Below are 26645 nucleotides of genomic sequence, written 5' to 3'. Positions count from 1 at the left end.
ACCCAGAAACAGAAATACCTGTGAACAGAAACTTGATGTCTCTGATGCAACTGGCATCACCTATTGAGGGAAAAAGGAGGAACTTTTCAATAGGTAGTATTAAAAAAAAGATGAAATTGAATCATTATCTCAGATGCAAAAAGCCTAAATGTGCCTGGCAAACCATAAAACTTGAAAACAAAGTGTAGTTTAATATCTTCGTGATCTTGGGATTTTGAAGGATTTCTGGGGGGAAAAAGGCACTGAAAACATAGATCCAAAATGATGTAACTAATGTGACCACGTTAAAATTAAGAACTTCTGTAAGTCAAAAGACAACATAAAAAGAGTGAAAAGAAAAACACACTTCGGATATATTTGTGGTAAAATATATCGCTGAGTAGTGATTTGTATCCAAATCAATTTGTATCCAGATCTTATTGCCAACAAAGCAATTAGAAAAAAATAACCCAGATTTCCAGAAAACAAGAAAAGAAAAGAAAAGAAAAGAAAAAAGAGGGTAAAAGACATAAGCAAGCATTTCAGTTGAAAAAGAAATATATGAACATATTCAGGTTCATTAGTAAACAGGATAATGCTAATTAAAACCACAAAGAATTGTCATTTTCTTCAAACTGCATGTATATATTTTACATACTCTTTTGTGCCAGTGACATGTTTTGCCAAAAAACAGAGGGAATGGAAACATGTTAGCAGAACTTTTTTTTCCCTAATTTTATGACAAAATGATTAATGCTGTCCCTGAGGGTAATGTTAAAGATAGCTGATGACTTAGAGTCTTCAGACTGGAATAGTACACCCCTAGGAGTATGCAAAGGTTTTCCAAGGGGTCTTCAGACACAAATAGCCTTAAGAAACTCCATCTTTACATCCTCAGCTTCTACAGGTACTTCCAGCAGAGTCCTTGAAATGACTTTGCTTGAAGAGGCCATCTTACTTTTCCTATTCAACCTCCTCCCACTTTATGAGAGAAAGGCCTACCTTTCACCCATCCGGGGTTCCATGATGGCAGATTTCCCCAGGCACTTCAAGTTGCCAAACAACGGGCACTTGATGATTTTGATGCTTTCATGTCCTCTTTAATCAAGTGACTAAGGTAAGCCTCCTTGTCCCTGTTAGTCATACATATATTTTTGATAAGACAAAGAGTTTTATTGGATAGATGAGGTATTGGGAAGAGGGTGTTCTGAAATCAACATATATTATTGATTGATGATGAGGGGGAGGAATTACAATTTTATTTGATGACCTCACCTCTCTTATCACCCTACCATAACCGGAGAACGTATAGCTCCAGAAAACAAAACTGAGTCTTGGAAAGAAATCCTTGAAAGTGTCTTATTTCATCCAGGTGACAAACTTTGGCCTGGCTCCATGCCTTATTTATCTGTTTTAGGATTATAATTCAAAAGGCCGTTATCACAGGGCACATGAAGTCAGACTTTTTTTTCTGCCAGAAAGTAAGCCTGATTTAGCTGATTGGTTTGACAACAAGGACCACCTTTGTCAATTCACAGGTTTAAGGTTTTAATGAAAATATTTAATGCTAACATAAAATAAAAGTATTAAAAATTTATACTGATAGAATGGTATTAACATTAATAAGATTTTTACTTTTCTCAATACTTTTTGCATATGTAGAACTCATTGAAATGCCTCTAAGTGAAAGAAGAACAGTTGTAGTCATTTGACAAGTCTTGGTAAATAAAGCCTCTTTCATATACCTTCCAAAACAGAAAGTGAGTGACTTTAATAACTACATTACAGTCCTTTGGCATGTCAAGTGGTTTCTAATTCTTTGCTTTCAACAAAATTGAAAGAGGACCTAATCGAGCTGATAGATCATTAAAATTAATTTTTGATGACAGATCACTATGTAATCTTTGCCATAAAACTAGGAAGGCGTTCAAGAAATTGAGTGACATTGTTATAACCAAACTAGTTTCATTCTCATGTACTTTTTTATGTGAACAAGACTTCTCAGTGATTCAATCTATAGGAACAAAAAAATAGAAATAGAAATGAAATGGAATCCTGTCTTATTCAAACAAAAGTTAGTACTTACCCGTGGATACATGAGCTAATTAAGTACAGGAGAAGAGAACGCAGTATCCACCCCATAAAGGGATATACTTTTAGAAGTCTTGGGTCTTTATAAAGTTTACATTTAGTAATTTTTCTCAAAAATTTTAACAGACCTAATATTGTGATGATAATTCAATCTATAAAAATGTATAACACTTGGAGCATTACGGTCACAGGGCATTTTAAAAATCAGTTTTTCTCTCTGTATATATACATTTTTCTTACAGAGAAGACGAAGTATAATAGAATAACCAATAAAAAGACTTCCAAGCATAAATATTTTTTTGTATTGGGATGAAAGTCTGTTGGGGAAAATAGATGGGAAATAAATTCAAAGGGCAAAGGGAAAATATAAAATTTCTGTCTTTTAAAGAGGATCTTATTTAGTAATTTTGTCAGTGGATAAATGGTGGTAACAAATTATTGAAGTATTTGAAGTTTGCTGGGTAAGTTTGTATGAGTAATTTTAAGAGTTTTATTTGAAAATGTCAGTATTTACAATAGTCCAGAAATTTCATCCTTTGCAACTACCTAAATTTATGATGAAAACGTTTAGAAAACTTAAAAATGTGTATGGGGGTGGAAGGTAAGGGAGATATATAGAGTTTAAAAAATTATTTTAGGGAGTATCTACTCAAAATTTTGAAAATCATTAACTTGGAACAAATATGTAATCATATAGCTGTAATTCGTCAGTGTTTAATCAGCTTCTCATATCCAAGTGACCTAAAATAATCTAATCTCCCTTGTTTTCAATGTGTACTCAAAGAGATAGTATAACTTATAGGATAAATCCTAACTCGTAGCAATATGGAGAAATAGATACATTTACATATATTGAGAAAAATTATAGAACACTGAAAACTCTTAGAAATATGGCTTTTATTTAAAAGACTGTTGGAGCCTTTGGCACACCTCTAAAGGATTCTGTCAGCTAATACTAGTGGTAACAGTTTCGAACTATGCACGCCAGTAGATCTTCAAGACCTTGGTGTCCAACAGTACAAGAGAATGCCAATGTGTCTCTATGGAAATCACCAAGCAATGCCATACATTCTTCCTTCACGTGTCTGTTGAAGTTTGCTGTTGGAGTTTTTATTTTTAATTGTTTCCTTCCCCCCCTGGAGCCAGCACTAGTTGTGCCTCATCCCACTACATGTGCGATCCACTCTTCAGGCACATAAGTTGTTGAAGAAGGACCATTATTCTCTGTTAGAACACCAAATTCTGCCTTACAGCGCTTAGGAGTATATGGTGCCAATAGAGTTAATGCACTTACTGAAGTGTCCTGGTTAAGCCCAGGAAATAACTGACTTGAGAATGTAAATCTGGCCAAATAACTGTTAATTATTTGCAGTGTTTCTTCTAAGTATTTGTAAGAATCTTAAAGCGAAGTAAAACTTGCCTTTATCTCTTTATAAAGCCAGAACTTGCTGTTTCAAAACCAAAGATCAAGCTAGGTTCATTTTTGGTTTTGCCAAGGCTATGAGCCTCTCATTGAAGTTGCCTGAAAGGTTCAGTCAAATTGGCTTTACACCAAATAAAACGCAGTGTGCTCTGTACAGTTTTGACCCAGAATCAGGTGAATCTCAGCAGTTTTGGCTGAGCTACATTGTAAAATTTTGGATTTGTTCGAACTTGACACTTCCTGGGAACCCATTCAAACTGAAACCGGAAAAAGGTTTTGCACAAACCCTGTCCTAGCCCGTTCTGCCAAGTTTCCCACTGCTCTAATGTTAGTCTACCTTCTGTATATTCGCATTGAGGGCAAACGGAAATACCCTCATGAATCTCTCATGAGGATCTTGGTGGAGACAATCTAGACAGTCTCCTTTCGCCACCTTGTCCCAAAATACAGAGCCTGTTTTCTGCCTTCGTCAGAATTAAAGTATGTATGTTTTCCAATAATGGAGTCATCTTCAAAGGGTTAAAGTTCTGAAACATGACTGTATTTAAGGTCAAGCGAAGAAAACGCTACTCAAATAGGCTGTGTGTTTGGAGTTGCAACCTTGTGGCAAAAGGTGATGACCAAATTAAAAATGAAGGACTTCCTTCAGCCTGCAAAAATGGTTTCTTACAGCCCTGTCAAATTTCTCTTAGACACGGTGACATAGGGAAAGTGTCATTGAGAAATTACTTAATGAATACGGCTTCACCGGCAGGGGAATTTAATATTATTGAATTGCTCAGTGTTTGGAGGTCAGACTGACAGCTTCATATTTGCTGCTGCTAAGTAGTCACACCACCTGTCTAACTGCATTGCTAGACAATGGGCTTCATAGCCCTGCTTTAAATACTATCAATAACAGGGCATTCTCATTGGAAGAAGCTCTCGCTTTGTACTGTGAAGATAATATGAGTGTATATTACAAAACACAATGGAAGGAGCTTTCTGAAAAATATAATACATAGAAGAAATGCTTTCTGTTTTCTCTAAGAGAGCATGTATGGGTGAAATCTCAGAGTAATAGTGTATTAAGTCTTTCTTCAGGTCCTAACTTAACTATAAAACAAAATATTGATATTATGCCCTTAATATATGGTTGGTGGGAGTAATGTGTGTTACATTTTTGAAGTAGCCTTTAAATAGAAAACTGTTTGGGGGAATTTTTGTTTTGTGCATCTGGTTTTAACCGGTTACAAGTTTCAGCTGAAACTTGTATTGAAACTTGTATTTCATGCCTAGTTTAAATGATGGTGATATGGTAAAAATAGTATCTGATTCAGAGTCAGAAAAGCTAGGTTCTGGTCATATCTCTTTCCATAGCCAGGCACACAATCCAGGACAAGTAGTTTAACCTATCAAAATTTCAGTTTTCTTATTTTTTTAATGATTGGGCTGGGCTAGGTGATATCTGAAAGGTCCCCCCCTAATAAGCTCTGGTCTAGTCTAGCAGGAATTAAAAATTATGGTCTTCAAAATTTCTGACTTACTAATAGTTACTATCAAACAGTGTACCTGATTTAATCAAATAATATTATATACCAGGAACTTGTTGAATCTCTACCATGGTTTCACCCCTCAGTATATAGCAGATTAGGTCCCTCCTGCCATGAGTCTCACATTTTAGATAACATGACAGCTGGAAGGAGTCTTAGAGGTCTTTTCCAAAACCCTTCACTCTACAGATGAGAAATGTGGAGGCCAAAGGAGTTTATGAGTTGCCAAATGTGGCAAAACTAGGGCTAGAATTCAAGTGTTCTGATGTGACACAGTGTTCTTTCCATTCTGCATACTCCTCTTGTGACTGGTAAGAGCAATGAAGACAGGAGTAAGGAACACTTTACAAGGGTCTGGTGAATGTGCAAAGTGAAGAGGAGGGAAGTCAGCAGCCAGATCCTGTATTTACCTTGAGCAGAGCTAGAAGTGGACTTATAAATAGGACATTGACATTAGTGGACCATATGGAGGGTTGTTGGACTATGCCCTCAACACATTGGTCAATAGAGTTTTATAAAGCAACTTTGAAGTAGATTTTTGCTTTTTGATTTTTGAAGAAAAGAGTTGGTGTGCCACTAGGTTGCATTGCTAGTTCTGTCTTGAGCTTGCTCAGTGATACTAAATGCCTCAGTCGATCTGTTTTACTTTACGCATCTGCATACCAACTCTAATTCTACTTACACAAGTGTTTATAAAGTTTGCTTAGGGCTTTTAATAAACTTTGATCTCAGATGAAAGGCTGGAGAGAGCATAAATTGTCACTATTAGCACTATTAATATAAATATCCAATGTGGTCTTATGTTAATTATTTAACATTAGTGAATGATTTCAACCTATCATTGCCCCCAATTACATTATATTTGAACATCAAACAGTAAAAGGCCAAACCATCAAAATAGCCCTTCCCTCATTCTTCTCTTCAGGCTCTGTTCCTAATTATTTTGCATAGCTGGTATTACATAAATGGTTTTCTGGAGCTTTTTCAGTGTTTTTCACTACTGTCCTTTCCCTCTTTACCTATCCACAGCAAAGGCCAGTGAAACACATCCTTGACTTGTTTGTTTCGTTGTCATCAGACATTAACCAAATTGTCTACAACACATTAAGGATAGACTCACTGACAAAACACCTGGAGTCTCTGAAGGACTCCCTTTAAATTTTTTCAGAGAACTTCCTGTCTTCATCATTTGCATTTCTCTATCATTTCTAACTCAGAACTTGTTTTGCTCTCTAATACCTCAAAGCTCCTCATTAGACATTTGTTTAGTCTTGGAAAAGAGTGGATTTGTTCAGAGTTGAGTGAGAGGGAAACGCGAGGCAGGTGACCTCCAGATTTCTTAGAGAATGATTAGGATTTGGTGGACTGGGAGGTAGATCTGGTTGTGAACCCTGGCTGTTTGACAGCGGCAACTCCCTGAACTTCTCTGAGCCTTATTTTTCTGTTAGCTATAAAATGAGCTCAGTACTTGTCCTGCTTGTCTCATCGTTTTGCAGAGAATAGCAAGTGAGATAATGGATAAGAAAGTCCTTTTCTAATTTTTAAAAATACTCCTCCCTTATGTGTGCGTTACCTTCACCAGTCACAGAAGCAGTGTATGGACTAGAAAGTTTGGGCTCATTGATCAGGACATTTGAGCTTTGGTCTGAGTTTCACCACACACGTTATGTGTCTAGACAAACTATGTTATCTGAAATTTACCTCCCAAAATTTAAATCGCTTGTTTCAAACGTTGGCTCTGAGACATACAGATTTACGGATCACACTAATGATCCTGATAATTTTATTTATTTTTATTTTTTTAAAGATTTTATTTATTTGACAGGGCAAGAGAGCACANGAGGGAGGAGAAGGGGGGGGGGGGGGGGGGGGGGGGCAGTGGAGGGAGAGGGAGAAGCAGGGAACCTGCTGACGCAGGGCGCCATCCCAGGACCCTGAGATCATGACCTGAGCTGAAGGCAGACGCTTAACCGTCTGAGCCACCCAGGCACCCTGATCCTGATAATTTTAGTTCAGTCCCCAGATTTGGTTGACCTGGGATAGGACCCAGTCTATTTTCAAGCTCCCCCAGATGATTCTAATGTGCAGTTATGGTTGAAAATGACTGACTTTGGCCATTGTCAACATGCCCTTTAAGAATATGCCTTATGGTCCATTCCCTAGGGCCCGGTGCTACTCTGCCTTCATGTCTATTGGATTTGGTCCTATTCATATCCACTGAATTAATTTCATGCCTTTTTGACTGCTAATATCATATATTCTGTCTCTAGTATTTCTTCTTTCTAATCTACCAAAATAGTTGTAAGATTCTTTCTCAGACACTGTTTTCCTTAATTTTTCAAACTTCTTACTAAAATTTAAATTTGCCAGACCTAACTTCGAGGGCAAATTTATCTATTCGGGAATTTGCCAAATGACTAATTCTCTGATTTTAACAAATTTTGACAACCAGGCAGTTTATAAAAACAACACTTTCGGAAACTGTATGAACATTTACAAAACAAATAAGTTGTTTTGTACATCAGTATGTTGGGAAAATTGGCTCTTTAATCAATTTGCTTTTGGCATAGCGACTAAGATTTCGTCGATTACCTGCCTTCCTCGTTTCTTCTTCTTTCTCCTTGTACTACCTTTGTGTTGATCCCCTTCATAGCATCACACTTGTTACCTTTCAGCCACTCCTCTGTTCAACGTGTGACAACCAGATGGATGCTCCACGTACAGGACTGAGTGGGAAGCTAGCCTTCTCGCAAGGCAGTGCCATACACATGCTTCATGAATTGTCAGACTTCCTATCAGGCCCCCCCTGCCCCCGGAGCAGTTTAGGAAGTCTCCAAGGAAAGAGAAATTTTGCACTAAATGGATAAAGAGGATTCTGAGAGGTGATGATAACAGGTGGAAAGCTTTAAAAGGGTGATTTAATCTTCACTATACCAATTGGACCCAGTCTTGGTCTTTCCATTCCTTTTGGTAAGGATTGATTTTTTTGTCATTGTTTTTACTGTTATTCTTTTTAAAATATCTTTCAAAGAATAAGGAGAGATTTTCCTCACTTTTAAAAGAGAAAAAACTGATTGTATCTTGCAAATACCACATGGGTCTATTGTACCATGTTATAAATATAAGATACATAATGGATCTTGGTGAGCTTATTTTCTTGAAACATTTTTCCTGTTTCACCATCCTAGGAATTATTTTATTGCTATTCATCGATTGTTTCTGACTATGCTAGGAAAAACTAAAATAGTATGAAAGTGGAGGAATAATGGAATCACACAGAAGGATTTGCAAAAAATGAACTAAATCATTACTATTACATAACATTTCAGTTTTCTTACTGTGTTGTCCAAAGTCTATCAAGAAATGAAGAGATTTTTCCCTATCTGTACTTCACCAGGTTATCCTGACACACTTTGATGGATGCTGGAAAAGGACACAAGGCAAAAGACTTTTATTACTCACGGCACAGCAGGCCCCATGAACTACATACATGTTTGTGTCTTCCCTTTGCTTCTCAAGTCCCGTAGGGGCAATGCGTATGAGTCTAGGTGGTTGATCCACATGAAGTGAATTTGTGTTATAGCTGAGGAACCCTGAAGTTATGCAACCCCCAGTCTTATCAAGAGAACTACAAGAAATCTTATCCAACCTCTGTACCGGAGGTGGACACTTTCTCTGTTTGCTGTACGAATATCCTTGAAAAGCTATTCTAGGATAAAAGCTATCCCAAGACATGTAGCAGAGTCATGGAGAAGTACCTCCCAAGTGTTCTATTACCTTTCAAGAAGAAGCTTTGTAGTGTTTTTCATTATTATTATTACTTTTATTGAACAGAGGTTGAGAATTCAGAATTTCTCATTTTCTTCCGTAATGACAAAGAGAAGGAAACTGACAGAGGAAAACATTTCACAGTTATTAGATGAATCAGAAGATGAATATAAAGAGACAGATAGCGGCACTCTAGAAACTAATGAAGATGATGAAATTGATTGTATAGGCAAAAAGTCAGATTATGAGTCTTCAAATGATAATATCCTAGATGAATTTTGTAACTTGAAGAATCAATGAATGAACAATATATTTCTAAGGACAAAAAGGAAATAGGATAGTCTCAGCCAGTTAGTTATTCAACAAGAAGGACTTCATCATGTAATATTTTGCAACAAGAACCTGGACCAGCCCATTTTGCTAAAAAAAATGTATTTAATACTCTTTCAATTTATGTTTTTTCACCAAAATTTACTTTATATGGCTCATAAGTGGGCAAATGTTGAAAGCAGGTTGTATAAAAATGGGATTAGAAGGAGAAGATGATACAGAAAAGAAAACTTTTGTTGGATTGACCATTCTAATTGATGCTTATAAATCTACAAAATGAAAAATTTATAATTATGTACTGAAAAGTAGCGTTATCAATTTAAGACACTTAAGAGCTGTCATATTTTTGGAAGTATTGTGTTTTGAAGATACAGATGCAAGAATAATGAGCCAGAAGTAATGGTAAACTAGGACTCATTAGAAATATATTTGAAATCTGAAATCATTATTTATAAGATGGGTATTTTCCAGAATTGTGAATGATAGTTCATCAGAAGTCAGTTGTAGTCATACCTTTAAAACCAGGGAATATATAATATGCTTAAATTCTTACTAAAATTTCTAACAAAGTTATTCTTTACTATCTTTCTCTTAATTATTTATATAACTAGGATTTTTTTAAAAAAAAACTTCACCCATTGGACCAGAGTAAATGGCGATGACTCATTTTTCTGATACACTGAAGATTAAGCAGAAGTACTTTGTTGTGTTCCAGGATCTGGGAGCAAAGTGTTGTTCTGTATTCCCTTCTTTTTGTTTGTTTGTTTGTTGTTTGTTTGTTTTTGTTACAAATGAATGTCTATGGTTTCCACAGTGTGCAAATTGCAACTGGCTTCAAATGATATTACAGTAAATTTGATAGACCAGGTTCATTGTCAATAGGTGTCTTGTTTGCATCTCTAGAGAGTTCCTTTAAATCACTGGATTTCCTCCAAGTTTAAGAGAGAGAGAGAGCATATTTATATTTAAAGTAGTGTTCTGCATGACTTCGTGATATGTATCTATGTCTGCACCTTCTTAGAAATAATATAGAACAAACCTCTCACCTTTGGTCTCCAGCTAAAGGGGGGGAGGGTAAAGAGAGTATAACGCAATATAAAATACTTCAAATTTGGTGTTTCTGACTGGTACTTCTCAAGGGTATCCTGCCCTAGTGTATCCCAAGAAAATGTAGAGAGCAGGCATCCTCAGAGTTGAATACTTTTCTCACATAATTTGATTTATTGTCGCAACTTCATTATTTCTTTTAAGAGTGTACCCCAGAACTCCTGGCACACCCATGTTCACTGGAGAACATCTGAGATCATTCCCAAATTGAATACAAATTATCTTTTACATTAGCATATTTTAAAAATATCGTTGCATGTATGTAGTTACCGGATGGCTGAGAAGCAACTCCAGCAGCAACTTCAATAAGTATTTATTGAGTAGCAGTTCTGGATTAACACCAGGGATCCAAAGAATAGTAAGCTTTAGTCACTATACTTGAAATTTCCCAGTTTAATGGTGAAAAAAGTCAGTTAATGAAACATTACAGTGCAATCAACATACATATTTCTCTCTATTGCCCTAATAACTTATTTTCATTCAGGAAGCAAAAGAATATGCTTGAACCAAATCTGGGCACCTTTAGCAGAATGAAGTCTGATGTAGTGATGTTATATAATTTGGTTTGCATATAGTAAGTGCTTAGTAATTCTTGTTGCAGGAAGGGAAGACTGATGTTTCATCTAGTTTCTGTATAGTAAATGCTGTGAAATCCTGCGTAATTTCCAGTCTTGCATGTTCTCTAGAGTTTTCATAGCATACTTTAAATGTCCAAAGTCATGTGGTTTTGGCCACTTCTGTTTTTTTGTATTTTTTTTAAATGTGTCCAGTAGAGTCTGCAGATCTTGTTCCTTTTAGCTGAGTATATTTAAATGAAGTGGGGGGAGGGAGCCTAAGTTCAAAATTTCACATTGTTTTGGCCAGACCAACTCCTTTTCATACTAACCACGAGGCCACAGAGCTTCATTGTTGTCCAGTTAAATGAATGCATGGCTTTCATTTGGAAAAAGAAAAAAAAAAAACTTTCTAGCAATTTAAGTTTCAGGAAAACAATTGGTTGTGGCAAATGTCAGATGAATTTGCTCACCAAATCATATTGTCAGCTGTTTTATGCCCACTGGCTTTCATAGTCCACCTTTCTCAGCCAATGGCTGAAAATTTAGAAACGGTTTGGCTTTAGTGAAAAATATATACTTTTGCTCACATACACTCCATCTGTGCCCTCTTGCCCTCTGTTCACCATTCAAGACATAGCTTAACAGAGCGTCTCAAACATAGTTAAAGTTCACCTTTAACATTAGTTGTTTAGGTAAGCTACCTGCCAAAATGTATTGCTCTAACGTCAAATTATTAGTACTTTGAACTAAGTATGGCCTGGCAATTGGGATTCCTTAAGAGATAGTTCAGTTGAATTTTCAATTGTTTTAAAATATTCTAGATAGTCTCTGCTTCTGTCTGCTTTGGCAGCAGTCAGCCAGGGGAATGCTTTGTACAAGATCCAAAAGAGTGTTTCTAAGTGTTCAAAAAAGGATTAATTATGAAAGCAAACTCTAAAAGTATAGGCAGGGTTGAGCTCAGTTATTTTTGAATTAAGTCTCAAAGCCACAATGATAAAAATAAAATACCTTGCCTGATTTCTATTTAGATCTGATCTGCCTGTCACCAGAAACTCATCCATATAGGGGATTAACTGTTCACATGCTCTTTCAAAATCCAAGTGCTGTGTGTGGAGTAATGGAAAATGATTAATTTGTTTTGTCATTCTCTTTGAGAACACAGAACATCTCTTAAGAAGAAAATAACCCTTTATTTTGAGAACAGATAAGATTAATTATATTCACCTCACCAAGGTGCTTTTAAGTAAATTAGCCTGGACCCTACCTCAACCAGAACAATTATCATTCCTTATCAGTGTTCCATGTCAGGACCCTCTGATCCATGTTAAATACAGAAGAGACAACCATGATTGCCTGCACTGGCGTGTCTTGAGGCCTTGGGACGAGGGCTTTGCAGGATTCAGAGAAATGATTAGCATTGCTCAGTATCTGCCCTGTGTCGGTGTGCCCGTCATGGCCTAGCGTGGCTAAGCCCCTGCTGGCTCGTCCACAGGAAGAGGGTGCCGTCCACATCGTAGGCTTCCTGCTCCAGCTTCTTAGGTCCACAAGAGGGTCTTATTTCTCGTATTCCTGTGTCTTAACTCTTGCCTACACCTTTTCACTCAACTTTACAGTCCCTCGTTTTTCTTCCAGTTCTGTTTTTTGTTGTTATTTCTTCCATTTTGAGTCTGTTTAGAAACATTCTCTATACCTCAAAAACAGTTGCTTTTTAAGTTCTACCTTTAAAAAACAAATATGTAGTGTATTTTTCTTTCCACGACATGTCTGAGTTCTAATTGTGCCTTTGTTGATCTTTGCGTTGAGGAGAGTTCCCCCCCCCCATTAAACATATTGTGTGTTGATGCTGAGTACTTAGCACTAGAAATATAGGGAACAATACAGTCCTGCCTTTAAGGCATTTGCTGTCTGCCAAAAGGGACAAGCAAGCACACAGTTAGGAAATGTTAGACGCAGGACAGGAGACGTGTGCATAGGAAGCACGGAGGATAGGCACCTAACCCAGACTTTAGGGGAGCCTTTCACAGAAGAGTAACTAGGATTATCATTGTAACAATAGCTAGTGCTTCCTGAGTGCTTACTAGTGTCCCTCCCTGCTCTAAGTACTTTACATGCGCCGATATATTTGGTCCTTAAAATAATTCTACACTATGAGTATTATTATCATTCCTATTTATAAATGAGGATACTGAGTCCCAGTGCAGAGGGATCTGGGAACTTCCCTAGAGACACATAGCTAGCAGGTGACTAAATCAGGATTTCAGGTCAAGCTGACCAGCCTCAAGAGCCCATGCTTCTAACTGCCATGTTAGAGAAGGTAGCGACCAAGCCAAGTCTTGCAGGAGTATCCATGAGCTAATTTAAGCAGTGTGTGGAGAACATTCAGACAGATGGGCTTCATGTGCAAAGTCATGATTGCACAGAAGCTTTTTGGACGGAAACAGAAGTATGGAGTAACATTCATGATAATAGAACTGGAAGCCGATCAGCAGTATTTAGATGGATATATATGAATGAATGTATATATACATATTTAAGGGCAGTTATAAAGTGAAAAAAAAAAAAGGAAAGCAATTCTTTCCCTGCTTTTGGAAGTATCTGTTCTAAAAATACAAAATGGTAACTATCTGGAGTTTTTTGCTGGGGCAAACACCCAAGAAGATCAAAATGTCTTTCTTCCTGTTTTTCTTATGTAATCATTAGCTTTGCTTTCTGCTATAAAGGAGTGAAGGTTTTTCCAACCCACAGGTGTTCTTGGGTATGTATTAACTCTCAAAATCCCATATGTGATTTTCTCCTTATTTTACTTTCTCTTTATAAAGCCATGTTTTACATTCTTTCCAACCTCTTAAGCTTAAAAATCAGACCCCCAACCTACTGTGGAAAAGAAGTTAAAGCCACAGTGACTAAAGCTACAGTCAGAAGGTCTCTTAGAGATTTTTAGATCTTACTTTCCCATTTCCCTCATTGGGAAACTGAAGCCCATGAGTTAAATGATTTTCCCAGTTCTTGCAACTGGTTATGGCAAAGTGGGATAGAACTTTGTATCTCCTGGTTTCTAATCAGTGATTTTTACCACTGTATCTTGCTGCCTCACCTTAGATAGAAGATTACCACAATAAAAATGTTATCTGATTAATCTAAATAACGTTTTTAGAGAAACCATTTTGTGGACATTTAGGACATTTTCAGATGCTTACAGTCAGAAAGTATGTTTTAGGGTAAATCAAGGGCTTTTGATATGGCGCCACTTTCTAGGGATACGGTGCATTGTCTCAATAAATTTCTCATGGAGCTGCACCCAGATGGTGACCATGAGGTGGGTCTCAGAGTGTCTACTGCTCAGCAGGACTCTAACTTGGGAATGAGATGCCTGTCTCGCCCTCTCACAGTTCCCCCAGACTCCAGGAGTTCTCCTGTGTGGGGGTGAGGGACTAGCAATCTGAAAACAACATCAGAGGGTTTACTTTGGGCTGTAAATAAAAGGGTATCATTCCTCTGCTCAAAGTCCTCAGAAGACCTTTGATCTCATCCAAAATTAAATATAAAAAGTTTACTGCAGCCAACAGGCCCTCTTTAGATCTTGCCCCAAAGGTATCTTTGGCCTCATCTTATTGTGTGCTCTCAGCTCACTCTAGAACAACAATGTCCAATTTAGAATAGGCATTCACTAAATGTTTGCAGATTGAATAAATGGATGAGAACGTTTCCATCACTAAATAAGACTCATTCATTCATTCATCCACTCAAGAAGTAGTTATAGAATACCACCTCTATGGAAGCACTGGGTAGAGTGCTGGGGGCACGGTGGCCAGTGAAGACAGATATGTCTTACCTTGTGATGCTTATTTCCCAGTGTCAGCATGACCATTAATCAAATAATCACACAAATATTCTGGTAGTGTTGTAAAGGAAAGGCTCAGGGTGCAGTGGAGAGCTTGCTTGATGGGATCAGTAACGGAAGGGGAGCCTTCCCTAAGGAAGTGATAAAAGATAATAAAATTTAACCAGTTTACTTAAGATTTGTATATTTCATTGAATATAAATTTTACATTTAAAAATTAAAAATCCAAGTGGAGCTGATGATAAACATGCTGAAGTCTGTAGGGGAAAGTGTATTAATGTATATAATTTACTTTGTAAGGCATTCAAAAATTAAGTTGGGTTAGTGGATACACATAGGGATAGACAAATGGATTAATATGTGGCAAAGCAAATATAATGAAATGTTAATAGTAGAATCTAGATGGTGTGTATATGGGTGATCTCTGTAACTTTCTTTCAGATTTCCAGTATGCTTGAAAGTGCTCGTAATGTTGGGGGTAAAAATTTTAACCAGATAAGGAAACTGGAGGGAACGTTCTCCACTGAGGGCACAGTATGTATAAAAGTATTTATGTGCCATTACACTCCTATTACTTTTGTGTTTTGGATAATGTCTGTAGAACAGCAAATGTACTTCTAAATATTGGATATAGCTTTAATTAAGTTTGCCTTGTTTCTGCATCAAACTCTGTGACAGATTTTTATTAGTTGTACTTTTAGGCTGTCACTGACCTCCTCTTCTGCATTTGAGAATTACTGGAGTTGACAGTACCTCACAAATCAGCCTTTTTAAAATACCTGCTGTTTGGAAAGTATTTGACAACTTCCAGTGGCTTTCACATTCACTCTTTCACTTAATAGTAACAGCTACCCTGTGGGTATGAGATAATAAAGACCATCACTATTTATCCCCATTTTGCAAATAAAAGACTGAAGCCTAGAAGGGCAGGGAAAAGTGATATTCCCCAAACCACAAAAACACAAGTAACATTACTGGAACTATGCATATCCACAAATCAAGTATGCGGATTTCGGGTTCAGCATGCCTTCCACCTCACCACTGTTCTTCATCTGCCAGCGTGAAACGTGCGCCTGGGACCAATAAATCAGAAGCGTGGTCTCTTTACCTGCCACCATAGCAGAAATGGCTAAACTCCATCACTTCCAGGAAGCCTTTGCATATACTGTGTGCCCCTGGCTAACATGCAATCACATCTGGGAGGCAAATGTTCTTAAAATTCTTGACCTTGGGAATAAATTTTGTTTTCAATTTTAAGAAATAAAGTGATGTCACAGAAATTAGATTGTGGATCTCAAGACCCTCCTGCCTGTGGACCGGGAGGTAAGGACATACAGAGAACACTAAACTAGTCCTCACTTGTCTTCAGTTGTGATTTTTCCCTCACAGCAGGGAGTGGCAAGAAAATCATAGAAAAATAATCTCAAGGGGGAGAGAGATGTTTGTTTATTTCTTCTGTCTTCCCTTCAACTCATTCTTGGTATTACTGAAAAAACCCTCCCCTATTAATCTAAAAATAAGATCATGGGTTGACTATGACTTACAATTTGGTCATGTCTAAAAATAAGAAAGCAGTAATCTTGAATAGCAAATTCTGTAAGTTTCGTATAGTTCACTTAAAAATATTGTGAATGAGAGTTAGAAAAGATCTAGAAACCCTTCTTTATTCAAGTATTAATGAAGATATGCCACCTGTTCTCAAATTTTATGGACGGGTGCTTTTTAAAGGAGCTGTACTACTTGTCACTAGAATGGTGTTATATGAAGACATAGAATTTGTTGTTGACAAAAATTCTGCATTTTAGCTCAAATATAGTCACTGAGGTCATATTGCCACATGAACTGGTGTTTTTGTATAACAAGCCTTATTCACCCTCTTACTCCAAGATACACATAAACACTTGTATCTAAGTGGGTGTCTGATTTTTAGAACTCTCTTAAAGTACACAATCTAGAAATAGAGGACTTTTCTGGTATTCCGAGAAATCCACACAACTCCGAGCACTGAGGCCCCTCTGAAGGATGTACGTCCACAAAATAACTTGCCGGCCTATTCTCTGCTACTGTTCCGTTTGGTTTCAGTGAGTGCCTGATACAGTTTGGATGAAAAGAGGGCCCTAGGAAGCCGATACAGCTGTGCTGGATAGAGTCCCCACAAGTAAAAAGGCAGACAGTCTGTCTTTTTTATGATTTCACCCTTCCTCCCCTTGAAATTTGTTTACTCAGGTCCTCTTACCAGCTTTCAGCCGTTTGTCAAGAAAGTTTTGCAGTGGATCTCTTTCCAAATGAAATAGAATTGCATTTTTGAACCCAAATAAACTGCTTCATAACCTTGTTTATTTAACATCTGTATAATGCCAAAAATGCACACACTTATTTTTAAAATAAAAATATAGCATCTCCTTTAATTTATCATCTAAACCTCAAAGCGTATGATTGCAGTAGCACTCTCAGAAAATGGTAGTTGTTATATGTTCCGAAGAAAATAAACACATGCATTTTTACAAAGAGAAGGATATTTACCAAAGTATACCCATGGTTAAATCTGTTTCTTTAAGCTTTCTCTGCAGGAGACAGGAAACTAACAACTGCAGTGAAGCCCCTTTCTAGTTCCTAATTGCTGCTACTTACGTTGTCATACTACATTCATTATTCAATTTCCTTGTAGTCTGAAACAAAGGAACAACTACGGAAAAATATACCGTCGACCAGTACAAACTGCTCAAGTACATGGCAGTTTGGTGTATGTTGAAGATTCTGGAATAGAAAAATTGCCAGCTTTTTCTTTGCCCTCTTGGACAGATTGATAGCTAAACCTGCCTGTAGGTGCAAAAGCCACAGAGCCAAATGGACACGATTTCTGAATTTCACTGTTGTTCCTACCACTTGATCTTGCCTTAGTCTACAGAAAATAAATGAAACCTCAAACTTTCGCTTCTCAGTTTTTAATAAAGAAGCCAAGATTTGGTGGGTCAGTCAGAGAGTGGTAACTCTGCCTTTGTCTTTACAGCCAACATTTACCAGAGCACCTCTTGTGGCCAGATAGTGTGCTATACTGTTGCAAAATGTTACAAAAAAAGAAATAAGGGCGTGTTAGTGAGTATCAAAAAACTGAATCTCCTAGCTAACTTCAAATGAAAAGAAGGAAAATCCTGAGCCCTTCTGTGCTGGTGTGTGCTTGGATGTGTGGTCTGGAGCACAGACTCTTCTGCTCTGGCCTGATGAATCTGTTCCCGTGTTCATCTTGAAATGTCTCTTCCATTAATAAGTCAATCAGGGACAAAGTTCTGGGTGCCAAAATTTGATAGCTGGAGAGGGATTAGGAATTTACATTAAACAGTGTTACAGGTTCTGGGGATTTACCATGAAAGTATTTCTGTAATACGAACAGTGCCATTTCTGAATTCTAACTGTTTGGATTTGTATCCCAGATTTGCCACCACATGACTGACGAGGTTATTTACACTTTGGTTCTCAGTTGCTTCATCTGTATAATGGGAATAACAATAATATCTACAGCGTATGATGGTGTAAGGATTAAGAAGTATATTCGAAACGGAGTTACCCTTTTATGGTTCAGTCTTTCATCATGCTACTAAACAGAATTAGGAGTAATTGATCATTTGCTTTGCCACTGCTCTTAGCTCAGTGGAAGTCCAGCTCCTTAAGTCTCTGAGCTAAACCATGTATTCTACACAGTGTACTGGTTCTTTATTAAGTGGATTCTTAATTGTGAATTTTTGCTTTCAATTTTGATATGAAATTTAGTATCTTGTAAAATTTTCAAAAGAGAAATCGTTTTTAAACACTTCTGTGAGTGTCTCATTTAGTTCTTCTAGAAAATTGACCTAAGAAAATTAAAGACAGGTTAAGCACCTGTCATTTGCTGGTGCCGTGACTGAATAAACTGGAGAAATTATTCCCTTAATTCTAGTAGTAGGGTCTTGTCCGTGCCCTTTAAAGCATTAAACTGTGTAAGGCAGAAATAATTAACCAACTTAAAAAATAAAAAGTTTCCCTGACTCTGAGTGCGGTATTTTGCCCTAGGAACTAACCTGCTGTATAGGTCCTTATGGCATCTGAAAACCAACAAGTTCCTTATTTAGATTATTCATCTGCTAATGGTTCCGTTTTTCCAGCACTGTTAGCTTTTGAGGAAAAGTGAACTTGAAGTGACATGTAATGTGACCAGACTCTAATCATAGAACCTCAGACCATCTCATGTTTTTAAAAAAAAAAAAAAAAAAAAAAGTGAACGTGAATATGCACAAAGTCTATATGTCATAGTGGTGGTTTAAAGCACACTGACATGCATACAGAGAGAGACAATAATCAGAAAATAAATATACCCCCCAAATATCACTTAATCGTGAAATTATGAGACATGAGATGCCTGCATTCCTGGACTCATTGTCTTCATTATTTCATATCCTATTGTTGCAGATGCCTTAAAAATCTCAGCATCTGTATATGCAATTTCTTTAAAATAAATGCAGTGGATTTTTTTGTGTAATTCTTAGATTCATTGCATATGCAAATTTCTCCCCTCCGCCACCCCCATAAGTTAAAAGCTCCTAAAAAACAGGAACTGTGCCATCTCTGTCTTGTGGCTCCTTCTGTGATATCTAGATATACATTTGATGTCACCTGATTGACAAGACTGTAAGGATGAAGGAAAAGGCATGTGTACCAGAAACTATTTCCGATATTGAGGAAGATACTCAGAAACAACACATGAAAGGAGTGTAAAGTAAACCACAACTAAAATAGATAATGAAAAAGTTTAAAGATATTAATGGAGATGTAAGAGATGGGGGAGGAGAGTAGAAAAATAACTGTATTTAAGAAAGTAGGAGCCAAGGAGCTTTTTAAGGTTCACTCAAAAAAAATATATAGCCGTTTTGAATATGCATCCAAAAACTATCAAATAGTCAAAATAAACTAGTATGTGAAAATATGCAAGAAAAAAATTTCTTCATGCAGTCACCTGGTTGATTGAAATTTTTAAACAAAAATATTTGTTTAACATGCTGAATTTTACAGTAGGGAGAGAAATAATGTGCTTATTTTAAGAACAAAATGAGTTTAACATACTTCTCCCTAGTTCAGAGGGTCACTTCTGAAGGAGATTAAAAAAGGGAAATAAAGTTTCCAAACTACCAATCTATTGGAATCATTGTTTATGAAGAAGATATTTTTCTGATGCAAAAAAAGTTTGCTTTAAAATCACCATGGCATGGATTGTATTTTATTGTTAAAGGGCCAATATAATTCTTGAGGAAATCTATTAATTTTACTATTGAAATGAATATAGCACATATGGTGGCTAAAATTACTTGCTCTCCTAAACCTACATGTTGGGGGCCTATATTAAGAACATGTCATTTTGATGAATCTTTCCTACACATGGAAAAGTTAAATGAAGCCATTTAAAATGCATGGGCGTTTAAGTGAGCACATGCGGCAAAAAAACTAACAAGCATATAAATGTTAAGCAGAAGGAAGAAAATACTAAATCCTTTAAATGGAACTGGAAAAGGAAGATTTTATGAACTTGAAGAAACAGCACATATAACTTCCAGTTTCAAAATGGTGAAGTTAGGGTTTTCTGCTCTCTCAAAAATCACATTAGAAGCATAAGAATACGAACAAAGAGAAACACTGATTTATGCACTGACAACTAGAAGACATGTATAACTTCCAAGTTGGAGAATACTGAAAGAAAAATGGTAAAATGACTCAAAACAGAGAAGGTAAAAACGCAAGTGCCTGTCAAAGGGATACCAACAGAAAGCAAATATCATTCACCCAGCAGAATTTTAGAGAGGCTTTTGGATTGGATATACCATTTACTACAGAGGAGAGGGTGGAAATGAGTATATTGAAAATGTCTGCAAGGACGAGTTAGACCCGCAACTCTCTGTCTACATCCCAACCCCAACACAAACCCTGCAGAGACATATGTGTATGTTCTGGAGAAGATCTGGATTGGAAGTGAAGGCAGACAACAGCATGAGGGTGAGATAGAGGATTTAAAATACAAAGATTACGTGTAAGTGGGTATACCAAATGGTGGTAACGCCAGTTCCTAATCCTTTCTGGTTCCAGAAAAACTGAACTCCCTCTGAGGAAAAAATCCTCATATACTTATAATTCGGAGCCTCCTCTCACAAAAAAAAAAAAAAAAAAAAAAGAGCCAATTGACCACCTGATTAGCCTATGGTTTATGTCATTCTCAGGCATTATTTTTAATAATTAAGGCATTTATGCCATGTAATAACTAGCAAACCCTGCAGTCTCGTGGCTTATCATAATAGAGGTTGATGTCTCACTCACATGAAGTCCAATATGGCTGATAGCTCTCCTCTCTCTCGTAGCTCTGCCACCTGAACCACGTGGCCTCCAAGGTCCTCATGGCAGGGGTTGGGATGGAAGCGGGAACACATAGGCTCTTAATTGACTCTGCTCATAAGTGAGACATGTCACTTTCACTCATGGTGTGTTGTTGAGAACCATTCACGTGGGAGATGTAGGGGAGCAGCACATGGAATATTGGGTGGCCACAGACTTCTCAACAACGCTGAGTAAACTTACATCCAGGTTCTCACAAGGGACTTCGCTTTGTTCCCAGGCACCAGGCACGGGGTTTGTAGTTTAGTTCATTGAATAATCGCAATTTGTTTTAAATATAAAAGCTAATATCTATTGACTAAGAACACATTGATGTGCTGGCCCTGTGACAGGACTAAGAATGCAGAGATGCCTATGATATACTCTCTGGTCTCAAGGTTATTCTACTACTGCTTAGTTCACATTGCCTTTAAAATGATGTTCAGATCATTCCCTCTTAATGTTTATATTGGTCGGTGTATATCAGTGGCCAGCTAATCAAAGACGAAGTTTTTGATTTATAATCAACAGGATTTTGTGTCCTTGTTGCAAATATTTAATTGCAGATGTTTCTCCCAAGTTTTATGAGAATCTCTTCTTTCTTAACTAAAATAATTGTTGAACACCCTTTTCTTCTTTTTAACGGCAACATGTGAGGATCTCTAATACGCTCCACAGCGAAGTTACTGCAAATTCATCTGTTTCTCAATATTATTTTGTGCTTTATTTCTGATGTTCATTGAAGCATGTTTGTAAATTAGTATCAATATGAAATGCTCTATAGAAAGTTTCATAGCATATAGTTGAAAGTAATTATCCAGGAAGAGTTTTTATATTTGAGTCAGTTTTGCAAATGCATCTCTTATACCCTGTGAAAGGAAATAATTCTCCTGACTGAAAAAGATGTATATCTTAGAAATACTATTATATCTGTTTTTATTTGACTCTCTAAATATATAGCTTGAACTGCTTCTAACCATGGTACAAGTGATTTTTAGTACTTGGATTCGGAGAGTATTGATCAATTTTTTATAATGTTTGGTTTCCTTATGTTTTCTTTTTCAGAGTACCCGAGTGGCCTTGAACCATCTGGAGTCTGTGCCTGAGAAACTGAGCTTACTAGAAGATTTCAAAGACTTCAGAGTGAGAAAAAGTTGGCTTGTCTCTTTCAGTATTCTTGTCTGAGTGAGAACGTTTGACATCTTCCTGATGCGCACAGAAGATTGTAGGGATGGGAGGAAAGACCAAAAAACATTGGGGACTCTTAATACTCCATCTTATCAGAGTTTATTGACATTTGTTAAGTCAGGATTGAAAATACTGGAATTTATATATTACCACCATAGAGGAAAATAGAGACTTTTACCCTCATACTAGAAGCTCATTTGGCTTCCTAAAGCTTTAACTTTAATTTAGAAACACCTAAGATTTAAAAGAGGTTACACATTACATTGACAATACATCATTTTTGGCAAGCAGTTTTAATTTATGGGCTATCTTCTTTAATTACAAATTTTCAGAGTACTGTTTGTTTTAGAGATATGATAATACACAGGTTATCTCTGTACTATGGTATTTGAATTCAAATCCACAGTTTTAGATTTTATATCCCATGCCACTTATTGTTAGAACTCTAGCCACAAATCATTTCATTATCAAGAAAATTAATTGCATGTGTGGACTTACCCTACTGTAACTTCTTGAAGTTTTCATGGAGGAGACATGCAAAACAAGTGATTCTGTCACCAGTCCTGCCAGACGAGGTTCAGGCCAGAGAATACCTTGCATATCCCTTTAGGGACACATATATAATGGACAATTGTAGTGATTTATAATACCTTGGCCCATGTGGCTGAAGCTAACAATGGTGAGAGTATTCTTTGAAAACCATGCACCTCTTATTTCACATTGGCTTTAAAATATAACTTATGCTACATTTAAGTTTTGTTTAGATCTAACATATTATTTGAGAATCTAATGAGTAGGAAATACAGCCTGATCATGCCATGTTGATTATCAGAAGCACTGATACGTGGCTCTCAAGATCTACACTATCTTTTTTTTTTTAAGATTTTATTTATTTATTTGACAGAGATAGAGACAGCCAGCGAGAGAGGGAACACAAGCAGGGGGAGTGGGAGAGGAAGAAGCAGGCTCCCAGAGGAGGAGCCTGATGTGGGGCTCGATCCCATAACACCAGGATCACGCCCTGAGCTGAAGGCAGATGCTTAACGACTCAAGATCTACACTATCTTAAAATAACCTTTCATTAATATTTTGATAGTTCAGTAACTAAACATTGTTGAACAGGATCCAGAAATCTGGGCTATCACAAATAGAACGAACAAAGTGTTTCTAGTACATTTTGCTAAAGTTTTGATTCTTTCTCATGATTTGATTATATATTTGCAGTCTAAATCCCTGTCAGTGATTATGAAACCAGTGTCCAAGGAGATGTGATTTTGACTTACCCTCATATTACCCATTGTGGATAGCAGGCAATATGTTACACCCATATCCCTTCCACTTTTTTCTCTGTAGCTAACAGAAGTCATCTAAGGGAAGGAAGGGCAGACAAGAGAAGGTGTTGGAAACATTTGCCACTGAAAAACAGATGTCTAACTTATACCAGTATAAAAAAGAAAAAATTTAACCTCCAGTGACAGCTTATTTTTTCTCCAGGAGTGTACACTGAACAGAATATTCATAAGTGCAATTTAAAAGTTCTCTACTATTACCAAAAGGTGTTATTATTTGTTTCATCATATGGGCTAGTGATTAGCTACAAGTCTAGCTTATATATACACACACGTATGAAGATGCCTGTGTAGTGAAGTTTTTAGGGAGAGTGTTTTTCAAAGTTCGTACATGTAGTTTCCAAAATTAGTCATTAAAATTGAAACCTTTAGATTTAAATGGAAAGGAGTTCATTAGCAAGTATTCTGCGCTACTATGGAGCAGACAGTAGCTACATTTTACACTATATTATATTTATTTTCAGATCCTCAGAGACACCCTACACATGGGCATTATTCCCCCCCCCCCCATCTTACAGCCAAAGAAACGGAAGCTTGGAGTATGTAAAGTCGTTGGAACTGGGATCCAGTTCCGTTTATTAACTACAAAGGCCATTTTCTTTGCCTTAACTGCCTCTGGCTTGAAACCCACTCTCTATGTGCTCTCAAGTCTCCTCTGTGATTAGGAAGAGCTTATTTAGTCAACTTAATGGAAACAACTAGATGTGGTCTTAAGTAAATTTGCATAAAGCCTTTAGATTATGAGATGTAGTTTATGTTTTTCAAACACCTAAAACTTTCTAAAAATCAGGATGCTGTCAACAGGAGCCCAAAGCCATAAGCTCCGATACTCGGATCAAAATTACTTAATATCTTTGGTATTTCCTCATCCCTAGAATGAGGGGCTTGAGCAATATTATCTTTATGGTTCCTACTCACACTGGCATTACTAGCATCTACATGAAGATATATTTCACATGTATATTTCTTGATAATACTGTAGTCTATGACTAAGTATAAGCTATAGTAAATACAAATCTCATCCTATTTACATAGTCTTGGCTTTTTTCTTTAAACATGTCATAGACCCTCTCATTTTTTTATCCTTATTTTGAAAGAAGTGGTTCAACCCTACAATTCCACATTTAAACTTTACATATTTGGTATGGTAGAAAGGAAATAGCTTTGGGCTTCAAGCCCAATCTGTCACAAATTGCCTAGTCTTGGGCAAATAATTCTTAACTTCCCCTGGGCTATAACTTTTTATATATATAAATGAGAACTTTAGAATTCTAATACCCCTTCCAGCTTGAACACTCAATAAGTTCCTTGGGACTATTTGGGGAACTAAATCCCATAGATAATTTTTCTTACATATGCAAATCAGTTGCCCTCATTTTATTCTAGTTTCTCCCTAATCCATAATAGAAATGTCTAAATAACTGGGTATCATGACTGCTATGTTCCATCCTTTCCCCAAGAAATGGAGGAAGGGAAAAAGGGAAGGACAGGGGGGAAAAGAAGAATGAATGAATGAATGAATGAATGAGTCTGACATTTTTCTTTCTTAATTTCTTTACTACCTGAGTCTTTTTATGCTTTTGAGAACAGATGAAGTACCCTTCAGTTTAAAAATCTACATGATATATTGGTTAGCAGGGTAGAATGTTGTTTAAGAATTAATGATGAAAGAGGACTGTAGTTTTAAAGGTAACTTTTTTTTTAAGATTTCATTTATTTAAGAGAGAGAGTGTGTGCATGTGCGAGGTGGGGAGGGGCAGAGGCAGAGGGAGAGGGAGAGAGAGGATCTGGAGCACTGAGTACAGAGCCCACCCCACGTGGGGCTTGATCCCACGACCTTGAGATCATGACCTGAGCTGAAAGCAAGCGTCAGATGCTTACCTGACTGAGCCACCCAGGCATCAGGACTGGTTGTGAAAAGAATGTACATAACCAAAGTGGGACCCTGTTTTTATTTTTAAGGTAGCGTAGAGCCACCATCTCCTTCTTTCTCCTTGGCCACCTATCTTTCCCCTAGATCTTTCTAACCACCTATAATTATCAATACTTTCTTATTCTTATTTCAAGTACTGATTTTCCTTTCATATACTGGTTTTGACATTTTTTTTTTCAGGATTCCCACAGTTTTTCTGAGAGAATTGATGGGAGATATTCTAAATACAGAGTTCACGGAGAATCCCTTCAGCAGCGCCGAGATGACACCAAGTACAGAGTCAGAGGCTTCAGAGTAATGTCCTTTATATACGTTTTCAGTCTTTGAGCATTATCCATGTTTGTGGCTACAGCCTTCTAAGCTGCCCCTGCAGAGTAAGGGTGCTTGTAAAAGAAAAGATATTCCTTAATCTTCAATTCTGTGGGAGTAGAGAATCAAATTTCCAGAGATCGTACCTATAATTTTTTACTTGGGAACTATCTCTGATTTTATGCCATTGTTGCTAAACATGTTGTTTGTCTCTGGCATTGATGCTGCTTAAGAAATCATGTGCCAGGAGACCCCTGGTGACTTGGTTGGTCAGAAGCTCAGCATAGGTGGTTGCCCTCCTCTGTGCGTAAGTCTAGCTACTCTCAGTGCTGAAGTCTCCAGAAGGTCAGGTAACACATAGTACTTTGTAAACTATAACCTTGGTGTTTGCAATCATTCTTTTCCTGAGGATATGAACTGCATACCTACTTCAGCTTCTGGTTCATTAGTGTGGAATCAACACAGGAGGCTGGGAAGATTTGACCATATTGACAAAAAAGCCTACCATTCTCTAGATTCTCCCCAAGATCCACCTGGGGTGTGGGTGATTTTAAACCCATTTGGCCCTGAACAGTTATTAGCTTACAGCAGCGTTTCTCATTAACATTTGGACCAGATAATTCTTTGTCGTGGAGGCTGTCTTATGCATTATAGGACACTTAGCAGCATCCCTGGGTTCTACTCACCAGATGCCAGTGGTGCCTTCCATCACGAGTTATGGCATCCAAACATGTCTCCAGACACTTACCAAACATCCCCTAGAGAGCAAAACTGTCCCGCCCCATTCAGATCACTGACCTAGAGAGAATCCGTCTATATTCCAATGTACACTCCCAAGTCAGTTTAGA

At 37.2% G+C, this 26645-nt stretch overlaps 1 protein-coding gene across 9 annotated transcripts in view; it reads left to right on the top strand.

Moving 5' to 3' along the window:
* Nucleotides 1–26645, top strand: part of CEP128 (centrosomal protein 128) — a 396639-nt gene that overhangs the window by 347706 nt on the left and 22288 nt on the right. For 5 of the 9 annotated variants that reach the window (XM_034642093.1, XM_034642091.1, XM_034642092.1 and 2 more), the window contains 3 exons: nucleotides 15070–15162; nucleotides 22084–22161; nucleotides 25669–25782. In XM_034642093.1, coding sequence (XP_034497984.1) covers nucleotides 15070–15162; nucleotides 22084–22161; nucleotides 25669–25782 — 285 coding nt within the window. The remainder of the gene's footprint in view (nucleotides 1–15069; nucleotides 15163–22083; nucleotides 22162–25668; nucleotides 25783–26645) is intronic. The other 4 variants (XM_034642095.1, XM_034642097.1, XM_034642096.1 and 1 more) reach the window with 3 other exon arrangements.

The sequence above is a fragment of the Ailuropoda melanoleuca genome, chromosome 14 (assembly GCF_002007445.2).
Source record: "Ailuropoda melanoleuca isolate Jingjing chromosome 14, ASM200744v2, whole genome shotgun sequence".
Taxonomy (NCBI): domain Eukaryota; kingdom Metazoa; phylum Chordata; class Mammalia; order Carnivora; family Ursidae; genus Ailuropoda; species Ailuropoda melanoleuca.
This window is presented reverse-complemented; position numbering and strand designations above follow the sequence as displayed.